Raw genomic sequence first — 14,812 nt, 5'->3', positions numbered from 1 at the left:
TTATGCTGGCACAGAACGGAGAAGACTACTGGGACTGATTTCTTTCTTGAATGAAATCAAACTGGACAGTTGAACTTGTGACTTCATTTGAAAATAAGAAAATGTACTGAAAATAATTGAACTGTGGTGAAAAAGACTAAGACTAGGAAATCATGTATATATGTTAATATAATTGTTACAATTGTTTTGCTAGAACATCCTCCTAGCCTTGGAGTGGTTGGTCTTGGTGACTCGGGACCAAAATTACCTATCTTCTAAGAACAGGAGTGTTTGATCGAAATACTCAGACCATAATGTATATAACTACTAGTGTTTTTTTTTGTTTTTTTTTGCTGGCTCGCCGGTAAGGGCAACCTGGGTGCGGGATTGCAGGCACTCGCCAGTATTGCACTATCTGGCGGATGCGAGATTTTCGGTGGTAATAACACCGGTAGGACCGTTATTACAGGAGGACTGTTACCCAGTCCCGGTGCTAGGGATGGGCTCCAGGCAGCAGCTGCCCATACGTTGGCTGCACCCTGGTGGCATAATAGCCTGACACAAAAAAACAACACATATACACTGACACGTTTCAGGCCCATTATGCAGAGTTTCTGCACCATAACAGAGTACAAAGGTGGAGGTGGGCTAAGGCCTAGGAGCCACCCCGATTTAAAAACACACACACACACACACACAGTACTTTGATTACCATTATATAGAATGGATAGATATACACATATATGATATGTCTATAAAACTGTATATAAATTGTTTATATCATGGGAATGTACATAAAAATTGTGTGTGTAAATAAATGGAAAATGGAATGGTGAGGCATGGACCTGTCTCACTGACCTCCTGGGGTCCCCAATCCTATCATCCCCATATTTCTGTCTTTCTCCCCCCAGTCTGCGCTGGTATCACAGTGATATCATCACCGCCCTCGCCACACTGGGTGTAAAAGGCCCGGGTTCGAATCCCGTCGATGACGCGAGGAACTTTAGTGGGCTTTTTTCACTCCGTGGCTGAGTTAGTTGGTCTCAGGCGTAGATAGCAAGGTTTCCCCCCCAGAAATTGGGGGGTTTTCGACCAGCAAACAGGCAAATCGACCAGAGAACACATGCAATTTACAGACAAAATAAATATGGGTAGATGTAATCATTTACAAGGGACTCTAATATAATTTTAAAAAAAATTTCTCCCCCAGCCTTCAGTCTCCCCCCCTCTATCTTTACGCAAGCGAATGCCCCACACACCTAAATCGAATTGTCTAAATACTATTAACACAATCGCCCATATTTTCGGCACTATCAGTCAAGCGAAAACTCTCTCACGCAAATGTACCCGAATACCAACATGTATGTGTATGCATACAGTTTTGTGTGCGCGCATATATAATTTAAAATTTTTTTTTTTTAGGTCCTAGCCAGTGAAATCTCAGGAAAGTAAGTGGCAGGACCTGCCAAAGTAAAATAGAAACTACTGGGTACCTGGTCTGCCTCCACGTGGTGAAGTGTGGGCAATGTCGGACTAAAGTCCGGCGGCTAAATGGCCAGAGGAACAACAGTACATATAAACGATATCCACACACTTTTAAATCTCTGGTCTTCCCAGTGAACTGGTGCACCTACAGTGAAAGCAACGTGGAGATGGGGGAAACCCCTGGTGCCTTTAGGCATCAATACACTTTATACTTGCCCTGCACAAACAGCTTCAACTTCTCTTATATCCACTACAAATTCTTCAGATGCTGGCCTCCAGTGAGGAAAGGCTAACTAACGTAGTTGATTATAGTCCTTCTAGAAACCATTCCTGTCTTATATTTCACAAAAAGAATTCTTCTTATGCTTATCTTCGATGACACCTGATTTTTTGGCAAGAACATATATCTCTATTGGGGATTACTCTGACTTCTAATGTCTCTTGGCATAAACACATTACAAATATTGCTTCCTCTGCATCTAAAAAAATGGGTTTTCTCTTTCATTCTCCGCGTTACTTTTCTTCCAAACAGCTGTTAACTCTGTAAATATTGGAAGTCCGCCCTACCATTGAATATTATTCCCGCGTCTGTGGATGTGTCCCCAAAACCCCTCTGAGGCTTCTAAATTCTATTCAGAAGAGGGCAGTTTAGGTTAATTAATGACTCAGCTCTTACAGAGTCTCTCCACTCTCTGTCTCATAGACTTTCTGTTTCTGCGGCATGTCTTTTTTTATAGATACTTCCATGGGCGCAGTTCTTCTGAATTGGTTTATAATTCCCGGTCTATCTTCCAGAACACATGCCCCAATCAGTCAACATCCTTTTACTGTTAGACTTCAAATTCACAGAACCAACTTTCTTCATACGTATTTCCTGAAAATTGCCCTCTATTGAAGTTCAAGTATAATGTTAACAAGTATGTTCTTTCATCTTCTCAACTAAAAAAAAAAACAAAAAAAAAAAAAAAACAAACAACCAAACTATTATTTTTAGGCCACCCCAATAATTAAATCATGTGGAGTGCATTGTGTGTTATGTCCGTAAATTGCGTGTGTTCTACGGTCGATTTGCCTGTTTTACTGGACGAAAAACCTTGCTTCTACGCCTGAGTCCAACTAACTCAGCCACGGAGTGAAAAAAAGCCCATTAAAGTTCCTCGCGACATCGACGGGATTCGAAATCGGGCCTTTTCCACTCGGTGTGGTGAATGATGGTGACGATACCACTGTGCTACACGCGCAGGCATGTGGGAGACTGGCAGCCGCATTAACACAATACGTCAGTGTAGCATTACGAAAAGAATTTAATAAATTTTAATGCATTTTCATCTTGCAAAGATCACGCCATTAGCAACGCAAGAACAGCAATATTTACCAGGTTCGTATAATTTATAAATTTTATAATAGCCCTTCCACATTACTCACCATTTACAATTATTTTCATACGGATTTAATGTGAATCCCACCCCCCGCTCCAAATCAACGATTGGGAGGCTTACAGAACAGAAATGTATGAGCGTTGCACTCTTCTTGTGAATATAACGTGAGTGGTATAGTGTAACGTTTCCTTAGATTTCTCTTACTTACCAAAATCCATATTTTCACGCCGTTTTCCCTCCACACTCTCCGAAACAGTGTTCCATGAGAAGTAAAACAGAATTTTTCATCAATGAGTGTCTTCCTTTATTTTACTTAGGAAGTAAAGAAAGATTTTTTATTATTAATTAAAATGCGTCATTTGATGTTTGCATTATTTTATAACCTTTTCCCTCTCTAAATAATTTCATAGCTACTTCCGAGTCAAGTATTCTGCCACGTTGGCTAAAAACTTCCGTTTTCATTCCGTTATCGTTGTGTGTGTGTTATCAAACACCCATAAGTGTAGTGGGTCACGAACTTTCTGTCCCACACCTGTCTGCACCAGATGGTACCACCTCCTGCTTTGCGAATAACTTACCATCAAACTGTTGTTTCTTCGTTCAACCTCTGGAATACAATTTATTTCGGCCACCGGCTCAAGTTTTTTGGTCTTCTGAAAACCATCCAAAATGGATATTCAATCAGCCTTGTCCAGGTAAGTGAATAATGAATTATTGACGAGTAATTTTTTAGTTTTTACCAGCTGATGAATTTCCGTTTTCATGTAAATGCCTTTCGTTTTTCAAATGTTGCTAAACATGAGATGTAATTTCCGACTAACCGGAAAAGTTCTTACGACAGAAGTAGCCGCCATAAAACACTGTCTTTTGGATATGTAGCGCAAGTGAGTTTGCGTTTTGAGTTAGAGATTATCTTACCTGGGACTTTCGGCTTAAAGTATCGTACAGTACCTGTAACAACCTCTGTATGGTATAAGCAAAATGCGAAAATTGTATTTCGTGTAGTTATTCCACGTAGATATAATAAAATCTGGAAAATGATTAAGAAGATAGTGAGTTATTATTGACATAAAGCAAGGCATTTGATTTTATTACGGACTTCACGAATAGTGAATGATTCACGATAATAAGTTTATGCAAAGGAAAAAGAAGCTTTTCTTTACATTTTCTTGTGGTGTTTGCTGATGACTAGTAGAATGTCGATTAGTGTGTTTATTAGTTGTCTGTCGGTAGACGTCTGTTAAAACGTACTGTAATAATATTTGATTTAGTTAGTGTACTGCGTTAAGTTCATTACAGGCGGTAAGTTTGTTTACATTTAAGTGCCTATGAAAATTATAGACATTTGGTTATTACTTGTGTCAAAACGCTTGCCTGTAGGAAAAAAAAAAAATTAGATTATTTTGTTGCCACACCTTTCACATATCATCCCCCCTTTCGATAATTAGGGAGGTGAAGTTTATTATGGAATCCAGAGGAATATTCTCTGAAAGATGGTTTGCAATAACGGCTTTTCTTTATGCCGAAAAGTGTATTTGAAATTAATATAAAGCTAAGTTATATAGAAGGTTTCCCCAAAGTTCAGACTTGGTTTTCCTGAAGCTAGTATTTATTTATTTTTTTAATACCCGAGTTGCAAAACTTGAGAAATACTCCTCATGATATAGGTTTCAAAAACCTATTATTCTAAGATACATATGTGCAATAGCTAGAGGAAAGCATGCTATAGTGAGACCTGTGAAATTCGGAATTTGTAGTATTTATTCGAATTGCATAAATACTGGGGGCAAAAAAATCAAAATCAAATTCTTTAAAATTGAAATGGTTGTAGGAAAAGCATTATAATAAATTGCATGGGCGAAAATCGATATTTGTGCACAATTGAAATAATAGAAAATTTGAAATTGTTTGATCTACTCTCATAGCAGTACATAGATATTTATGGTCAAGTACCACCATAACCAGTAGAATATTAGCATTAGCATTAGTAGAGGCATTTGATGCAAGAAAGCAAGCTTATGCAGCATCAGCCAAAAAAAAAAAAAAAAAAGTAACATAAATAAATAAAAATAACCACTTCCACTTCACCCCTCTGTTCGTTCGAAATACCTGTCCAGCTGAGCCTTAAACTTATTTAGGCTATCAACTTCCACGACAAGGGATGGAAGTCTGTTCCACCCACCAACCACCCGCTGGCTAAAGGCAAATTTCCGCACATCTATCCTACATCTGTCTTTCCTCAATTTGAATTTATGCCCTCTCAGGTGATTTTTCTGAGCTAGAGGAAGAATCCCATCAGCATTGAGCATGCTCAAACCATTCAAGGCTTTGTACACCTCTATCAGATCACCCCGCTGGTGCCTAGTTTCCAGACACTGTAATTTGCAAAACTTAAGCCTTTCTTCGTAAGAGAACCCCTTTGTCCCATTCACCAATCTAGTTGCCTTTTTATATTAATAAGTATTGATTTTTATCTCATGCCAGCTAGAGTAGATTTCTACCAACCTGAGAATATTTGTTGAATAATCTCCATCCATGATAACCTTTCAAAGAGCAGATAAAAAAAAAAAAAAAAAAAAAAAAAGAAAAAACCTTCTGTCCTTGTATGGATTGGATCAGAACTATGGGTAAAAATGTACAGTAACAATTAAATAAATCACAAGAAATGAAGAACTGTTGTAATTTTCATGTTAATGTAATGAAAAATGTATAAACAAAACAAAATTCCCATACACAAATTGTTATTAGCAGTCGCAGCTCTAAAGTGGTGTTCACAGGCTGGCCCTAGTTAGTACACTGGACCGAACCTATTGGTAACTCTTTAGGAAGCTTCTAGATCAGCTATAATCTTGCTACCTGTACTATGCTAGATAGTGACTGGAGGGAGTCCGAGTAGCATGCATGTGTGGGGCATTGTTAAGGCTACGTTATATCAAGGATCTGGGTATATTCTTACCATGTGTGCACCATATCCAAAAATTTCATTATTTCATACAGCATGCCCCCCCCCCCCACTTTTTCTTACTATTGAATACACCATGAATTGTCAAACTAATAGAGTAAGCTTAACTGTGAAAAAGATCTAAACCTCCCAGACACTGCCTAGTTCATTTCACAAATATACGTGGTCTCAATTCTAATCTCAACGATGTCCATTTCCACTTGCAGTCTGCCAAACCCCATGTACTTTTTCTGACAGAATCTCAGTTATCGGTTGATTCAACTACTGCTCATCTCAGTTGCCTAAATTATTCGCTGTATGATTCCTTTCGCCTCAAAGGTGGTACTTGTGCATATGTCCATTCTGATATTCCCTGTCAGAGACTTGGTAATTTGGAATCGCCTCTTTTCGATCTTCTCCGGTTTAAAATCTCTACCTCATTGTGTAAAATTCATCTGAGGTCTCTACCGTTCTTGGAACTCTTTGATTTCCTCTTTTTGCAACTTGACTTCCTCCAGTCCAACTTTCCTAACAGTGAAGTTATTTTTCTTGGTGATTTTAATGTTCACAACTTTAGCTGGCTTCCATTTTCTAGTCACACCCGACCCAGCTAGTCGAGATGCTGAGACTTTTGCAATTACTAATGACCTTGCACAGATTGTTCATATACCTACAAGAATACCGGACAGTCCTAAACATACAGCCAACATGTTTGATCTTTTTCTCACAAACAACCCTTCTAAGTACATGGTCAAAGTAACCCCGGGGGCTCACATCTGGTGAGTATGGGCTTGGCACACCCAGGGTCCTGAGCTGGATATCATCATTCTTCTCTTTCTTGGTGATTCCCTTCTACTTTTGACTCTCACTCTCTCTCTCTCAGGGTTACTCGGGAACATTTTTTTTTTTTTTCCTGGTGCAGCATAAGCCTCAGGCTTCCTTGCATCATATGGATATTAATAATAATAATAATAATAATAAGTGAGTGGTCCTTTAGGCACCTCAGATCACAACTTGGTAATTGTCTCTTCTCAAATGGAGCCTTTATTTCATGGCTATTCCCAACCTCGCATTGTTTGGCAATATAAGAATGTAAAATGGGATGACCTGCGAGGTTTCTTTTCCTTGGTCGGATTACTGTTTCAAAACTTCTGATGTCAATGTTTGCTCAGATCGTGTCAGTGAAATTATTCTTGTAGGAATGGAATCCTTTATTTCACTTTCCACCTTATATTCTTGTCCATTAGCTTAAACTTGGTTTTCCAATAAATGTGCTAAGGCTGTTCAAGAGAAGAATGTTGCATATTGTAATTGGTTTGTTTCCAAATCTCCAGGTCCATTATCTGCCTCCACCAAAGCTTGCAACAATTGAAAAGCAGTTATTAATCAGACCAGTTCAAACTAAATTTCGAACAGGCCAAGAGTAGAAAACTTGCTTCTTGCCCTAATGGTAGCAGAGCATTCTGGTCTCTTTCCAAAGCTATTGGCCACAACTTTTGCCCATCTCTGCTCCCACCTCTGTCAAAACCAGATGGTTCTGTTGTCACTTCAGCCAAGGATGAAGCTGACCTGCTAGCATCCCATTTTTCTTCCAACTCCCATATTAATGATCTTGGTATAACACTTCCCACCATTCCTAGTACGCTCCATTCAATGCCTCTTGTGGTCTTCCGTCAGAAGGATTTTGACGAATCTTGATGCTAACAAAGCTCCAGGTCCTGATGGTATTTCTCCACTTGTTCTCAAAACCTGTGCTCCTGAACTTACTCCTGTTCTTTGCTGCCTTTTTTCACTTTCTTATTCTAAAGGTGTTTTTCCTTCCGCTTGGAAATTTGCTCATATCCAGTCAGTTCCTAAAAAGGGTGACAGATCCCTCCTGTTGAATTATCGTCCCATTGCAGTTACTTCTACTCTTTCTAAAGTAATGGAGAAATCAATTAACTGCCAACTCTTAAACTACCTAGAAACCTTCAGTCTGATCAACGATCTCCAGTATGGATTCCGTCAGTGTTGACTCACTGGTGATATTCTGTCTTATGTTACTCATTTATGGACAAATTCAATGGAAAAGTTTGGTGAAACACAAGCAGTTGCTCTTGGGATCTCAAAGGCTTTCGATCGAGTTTGGCATAAAGGTCTTCTAAACAAGCTTCCATCGTATGGTTTGCCAACTGTTTTTTTGTAATTGGTTATCCAGTTTTCTCTCTGATCGTTCACTGAGGGCGATGGTGGATGGCTTTGTTTTCTAACTTCTTCACTAATATTGGTGTCCTCCAAGGTTCAGTTCTTTCCCCCATTTCTTTCCCTCTTGTATATTAATGACCTTCTTCCATTTACTGGATTTCCTATCCATAGTTTTGCCGACGATAGCACATTGCATTCCACTTTCCATTTTGAGAAACCTTGCCCTGCTCAATCAGCTTCAACTTCTCGAATATCCGCTACCAATTCCTTGAATGCTGGTCTCCAGGTAATTCTCTAGTGGAACAAAGACAATTTAGTTGATTTCAATTAGTGGCCTGAGGAACTAGCACACACCCTGGCCTTATGCAGAGTATTGTATTCTACACAGAGTAAAAACATGGAGTTGTAGGAGCCCCCCGGTGCTGCCAGACAAAAAAACATAATGTCACTGTGATCGACATCTAATCAGGAAATGACCTATGTAATTATTTACCTGTGCATTTGTAGTGTGTGGAATTTTCAAGGTCAAATAAATATCACTATGTAATTATTTACCTGCATTCACATAGGTCACTTAGGAAAAGGCCTTTTCTTCTTCTTATTATTATCATTAGCCATATGGTTCAAGGAAGCCTGAGGCTTATGCTGCACCAGCAGAAAAAAAAATTTCTGAATTACCCTGAGAGAGAGAGAGAGAGAGAGAGAGAAAGAAAGAGAAAGAGAAAACAAGAGTCAGAAGTAGAAGGGAATTTCCAAAAAAGAGAAGAATGATGATATCCAGCTCAGGACCTTGGGTGTCCCAAGCCTATATTCACTAGATGTGAGTCACTGGGGTTGCTTCGGTTGCCATAATGCATGAAGAATATTATTGCATCTGAAAGAGCAGGACTAAAACCATTTAACTAACTACAGACTACGGGATTCATTTAACTAACTCAACTACAAACTATACAAATATTTAAAATATTTACAAATTACTAAACTATTTGTACAAATATACAATATTCATTAATATACAAAAAATGTTACAATGGAACATCAAATGTTAGACAGCAAAGCATGAGGTTGGTGAACATTATGTTCACAGTTGTCAATAATTAATTGCATTTGTAGTGACTTAATTACCTCGCTCTCTTCTCCTATTGGCTCAAATAAATATCACTAGGAGGAAAACTTTTTTTAATGTATATAGAGATATAATTAAAAGGTTTCACTTCTTCATGGATGATAATCAAGGCGTAAGTGTGTATATATATCCTATCATAATATTTCTTGTCCCTCCCTGCAATTGAGATTAGAAACAAATAAGGAGGATGCGGAAAGGTCAGGGAATGACCACTGCATATCCCCGGAGCAATATAGCCTTAGTTGCTAATGCTCCTAAAAACCGAATAACAACATCTTTTGATGTAGATGTGATAGACTTTTTATGGTGATTTTCAGAATCAGCACATTTATTTCCACCAGAATCACATATTTTCATTGCAGAGGTATGACAAAAAATATTTTTTGTTGGCTAGCACAATAATGAAAAGTTTTAGCTTATGCCTTTTTTTTTTTTTTTTACAAAGAAGGCATAAGCTAAAAATTTCTTTTACAAAGAAGGCATAAGCTAAAAATTTTCATTATTGTGCTAGCCAACAAAAAATATTTTTTGTCATACCTCTGCAATGAAAATATGTGATTCTGGTGGAAATAATGTGCTGATTCTGAAAATCACCATAAAAAGTCTATCACATCTACATCAAAAGATGTTGTTATTTGGTTTTTAGGAGCATTAGCAACTAAGGTCATATTGCTCCTGGGATATGCGGTGGTCATTCCCTGACCTTTCCGCATCCTCCGTATTTGGTGGTCACAGGCTCGAATCCCGTTGTAATCAAGTAGCGTGTGCTACGCACTGCTGCTCCTGCCCACCTGGCTATGGAGGCGCCCACTTCAATTAAAAGATGTACCAACATTTAATGTTAAAATAAAGGGATATATAGTAGAACCTGGATAAGAAATTCCCACATTAGAAGTTTTTCCCTGTACTAGGTTTTGTTTCTTAAGTCCCAATCTCACCTCTATATATTGTAATGTATTATTTTCCCGTGTAAGAAGTTTCTTGGGTAAAACGTTTTCCTGTACAAAACGTTTGTGATAAAGAATGCACAGTGTATTATTATAATGACATTTTCCCGCTTAACACTTTTTTAAATATAGTAATTCTTTATTTTTAATATTAAAAAAAATATAAAACAATATAAAGGTTTTGGTAATCGAACAAGTTAGTGCCAAGCATCATTTTAGTTCTTAGTAAGTTATCAAAGTAGGTGAAATGGCATCGCTTTTAATATAATTCATATTGTGAATTCCTTCACAACGAGTTGCCCTGATATTCACTACCCCCAGTAAGCAACGATTCGCCAATGGAAAAGACTAATGTTACTTATTCTCGGCAGATACCACGACCCCTGGGTTGTGGTAGCTGTTGAGAATCCATCGGTAAGTGTTGCCTATTCGAGAATCCAGTGTCAGACCATCGTGTATTGATGGTAGTTTAATATCAGGGCAACTCGTGAAGGCATTCACAATATGAGATATAACAAAAAACGATGCCATTTCACCTCTATTTCGGTGATTTACTACGAACTAACATGATGCTGTGCACTAACTTGTTTGATTAGTGAGTTTTCCATAGTCTGAGGCTTTCAGCCCTAAAACCTTTTTAGTATAAACATTTTGATATAATGTAAGTGACATATTGCAATTGTTTTCTTTGATATCCATAATTGGATAGCGTCGACCCTGTGAAGCACAGTGAAGCATTTGCTGTTAAGTTCTGATGGTTGTGAACAGTTCTCAATTACTTAGTGAATTGTTGCTCTGTCTTATTGTAATCTTTTTAAGGTAGGTTGAAACTCCAGAGGAGCTCATCCTTCCAACTTGGTTATGAGTTTAATGAACAGAATGTTAAGCAATTAGAAATCCCCAGTTTAAAAATGTTTCCCATTGACAGCAAAATGTTTATAAATTCTGAAATAGTACTTAAAAATGATCTTTAACTTATGTATGTGTATCTTTTCATTTTTATTTGTGTAGTTAATATTTCATACCCTTAGGTCATTTTCCCTTCTAAGAAGTTCTAAACCTCCAGTCCAGTGTTCTCCCCTGGACCTATCGAATGGGTGCACCGCATGGATTTTTGCTCTGGATCGTTTAAGTCACATTTATAAATATGTAACAGAAAATTTTATAATATTGCGAAGTATTACACTCCCTCACTCGACTACTTCATAATGCCACCCAGCTGGCAAAATTTTCTGGGGAGAACACTGCAGTCACTTAGAAAACTTTTTATTTAGGTTCTACTGTATATGTATAATTCAAGTTTATATAGTTTATATTCTGTACACCATTTAGCATCTCTCATATTGTGGAACGACTTTGCAACTGTGATGGCATGTTTGCATTATCAGGGTACCTGCCTGCCCACCGATGATGAAACCAACTAGTTTTGAAATGGTGCCGTGTGGGTGGTGGCGCCCACTTGAGAATAAATAAAAGTAATCTCCTCTACAAGAGGAGTGGTATTTATTCGAAGTAGTGCAATATCTGGTATCTCGTTGTGAGGGCAGCTACAATGTGAGATAAAATTAAAGGATGCCTTTACACTACATATGTAGTTAAATTTATGAGTAAACTGTGGTGTATCTACACCGATATTATTTAGCTAATTTAAATCCATATCATATTATGCCTCGTGCATTTAATCTTCAAATACTGTATCATTCTGTTCCCCATTTGGCATCTCTCATATTGTGGAACGACTTCGCAACTGTGGTGGCATGTTTGCATTATTAGAATATCTGCCCACCCACAGATAATAAAGCTAACTAGCTTCAAAACAGTGCCGCCAGGGGGAGCTTGGTGATCACAGAGTTTCCGAGAATAAGTAATAACGGTCTTCCCCAATGGGGAAGCATTGCCTATTCGAGGAGTTTTGAGTTTTTGAGTGGTGTGAGTTGAAGGAGTTAGTCCTTTTCATTCTTCTGCCCCATTTCTTTTCTTCTTCCTCTCCTACTATAACTTTCCCTCTACTTTTTGCTTTTCTAATTCTAATAGGGACAAGTTGATAGTACAGTTATTATATCACACATACAACTAGCTTTGAAATGGTGATGTCTTGGTGGTGGTGGTGCCTACTTGAGAATAAATAAGCATTCTTTATTCGAAGTAGTGCAATACCTGGTATCTCGTTGTGAAGGCAGCCACAATATGAGATAAAATTAAAGGGATGCCTTTACACTACTTATGTAGTTATATTTATGGGTAATATGGTGTATCTACACCAATATTATATAGTTAATTTAAACCCATATCATATTATGCCTCTTGCATTTAATCTTCAAATACTGTATAATTCAAGTTTTGTAATACAAGTGTAAAAAAAAAACAGGACATTTAACTTCGGAAAAAATATCATAGATCATTGCGAAATAGTTATATTTCAATAATATATAATCAGCATACTTGTAAATGTTCCTAAAATTGTTTCCTAAAGGATTTTCTCTTGTATTCAGGTTACTCTCCCTCACAAGGAACCAGCAGTAATCCCCCATCATTACAGGATCCCAGTGACCTTGGTACCACTTTTCCATCTTGGAAAAACTTTGATGAAACTGCTCCCTTGTTTATCACTTACATCATACAAAGGTTAGCAGGGTTGTTAATGACAGTAATGGCAATGTGCTACTGCAGCAGGGTCTGGAAAATTTGGCAAGATGGGCTGAGAAGTGGCAACTGAAGTTTAACATTGACAAATGCAAAGTACTGCATATGGGTAGAAGTAACCCCAGAGGAACGTACCAACCGTGTGGTACTACACTTAGGGTGGTAGAAAATGAAAAAGACCTGGGAGTAATTGTGCAATCAGATATGAAGTTTTCTGAACAGTGCAGACAGGCTGCAAGAGCAGGTCATGGGGTTTTGTCAATGATATACAGGAATTTTGCTAGCAGGGAAAAGGAGGTGATTGTCCCTCTGTATAAGGCAATGGTCAGACCACGCCTTGAGTACTGCGTGCAGGTCTGGAGGCCTCATTTTAGGAAGGATGTAGATTTGCTTGAGTGTGTACAGAGAAGGGCAACAAGATAGGTGAGGGGAATGAAGGGATCCTCTTACCAAGAGAGGCTTAAGTTCTGCAAATTGCTGTAGCTGAAGACTAGGCTCCTGCGAGGTGATCTGATTGAGGTGTGTAAGGCCTTGAATGGGTTGAGCACGCTGAATTCTGGTGGGATTCATCCACTTGTTCAGATTACGAACCTAAGGAGATATAAATTGAAATTGAGGAGACACTAGAATAGATGTGCGGAAATTTGCCTTTAGCCAGCGGGTGGTTAATTTCTGGAACAAACTTCTATCTGTCATTGTGTAAGTTGATAGGTTAAATAAATTTAAGGAGGAACTGGACAAACGTTTAGAGGGAATGGTTGTGTGAATTTTTTTTTTTTTTTTGGCTGATGCTACATAAGCTCATACGCTTGCTTTCTTGCATCACATGCCATGATTACTATTACTATCTCCCAGATTTTCGGGGAAAATTTAGAAATTGGAATGAAGAAAATAAATTTTCAACAGTCTTTATTTTTATAGCTCTTGAGTATATTAGACACCAACATTTCATAGTTTTCTTCTTTCCTATTACCCAGTAAACCTTGTACTACCACCTTAAATGATTGCCAAGCTGCCAATTCAACCTCCTTTAACTGGGTTTCAAACACATCGTCTTTCAGCAGTTTCCTAATTTGGGGTTCTACAAAAATTCCTTAAGCATGGCATATGTTAAATTAGGAAACACACTTCAAGTATGCAAATCCGTTACCTTCTTTGTCTAGTCTCTTAATGAAATTTTTCATCAATCCAAATTTGATGTGCAGGGGTGAAAGAAGAACCTTGTTTGATTGCACTAAAGGAATATATTTCGCATTACATTGTCCTGGTATGAACTCATCCCGCTTGTCACAGTGTTGCACAACATGATGTTCTTCTGTCGCAAAGCTGTCCCACAAACACAAAAACACATAAATGGTGGTGTCACATAAATTAAATATGCAAACAGTTTTGTCCTTTGGATTTATCGTAAAATACTTCTATGCAATACTTGGTGCCATAATGGTCACCTTGACAATTACTTAAATCCAGGGCTTCATTGGAGGGCAGGGTTTCCCAAAGTGTTGTCTGTGGCCTGGTACTGGTCTGCAAACACCATATTTGATATTATTATTATTATTATTAGCCATATGGTGCAATGAAGCCTGAGGCTTATGCTGCACCAGCCAAAAAAAAAAATTTCTGAATTACTCTGAGAGAGAGAGAGAGAGAACGAACGAACGAACGAACGAACAAACAAACAGAGTCAGAAGTAGAAGGGAATCACCAAGCAAGAGAAGAATGATGATATCCAGCTCAGGACCTTGGGTGTGCCAAGCCCATACTCACCAGATGTGAGCCCCTGGGGTTAATATACCTACATAAAACAAAAAGAAAATTTCCTTTCCTAAAATATGTCAATTTTATATAAACCTTTGATAATAAACAAAGAAATGAATTACCTATATTTTATTTATATTTACTGATGTTAATGGATACCTAATTGCATTATTACTAGTATGTTAAATGTCCTAATGGTAGTGTGATTTCCCGAACCTACGAGTATAATTATTGAAAATACATTAATTTATAACTATAGGTGGGCAGCGAAAAAAAAAACTACAAACACCGGTCCACACTTGAAAAAGTTTGGGAAACCCTGGTGGAATGTATATGCTGTATACCCTCAGGATTTTTTTTCAGTGAATTG

General features: G+C 38.0%; 1 protein-coding gene across 5 annotated transcripts in view; it reads left to right on the top strand.

Annotated features, from left to right (window-relative positions):
* Nucleotides 1-2,730: 2,730 nt before the first annotated feature.
* LOC150082893 (AP-1 complex subunit gamma-1-like) overlaps nt 2,731-14,812 on the top strand; it is a 489,084-nt gene continuing 477,002 nt past the window's right edge. For 3 of the 5 annotated variants that reach the window (XM_090377666.1, XM_090377663.1, XM_090377661.1), the window contains exon 1: nt 3,332-3,538. In XM_090377666.1, the coding sequence (XP_090233792.1) occupies nt 3,513-3,538 (26 nt within the window). In that variant the 5' untranslated portion in view covers nt 3,332-3,512. Of the gene's footprint in view, nt 2,843-3,331; nt 3,539-3,811; nt 4,146-14,812 lie in introns of those variants that run through there. The other 2 variants (XM_090377665.1, XM_090377664.1) reach the window with 2 other exon arrangements.

Source organism: Mastigoproctus giganteus, chromosome 7 (assembly GCF_048544385.1).
Source record: "Mastigoproctus giganteus isolate SK-2022 chromosome 7, ASM4854438v1, whole genome shotgun sequence".
Classification (NCBI taxonomy): domain Eukaryota; kingdom Metazoa; phylum Arthropoda; class Arachnida; order Uropygi; family Thelyphonidae; genus Mastigoproctus; species Mastigoproctus giganteus.
Note: the sequence above shows the minus strand (reverse complement) of the source record. Positions and strands in the feature narration are given on the sequence as shown.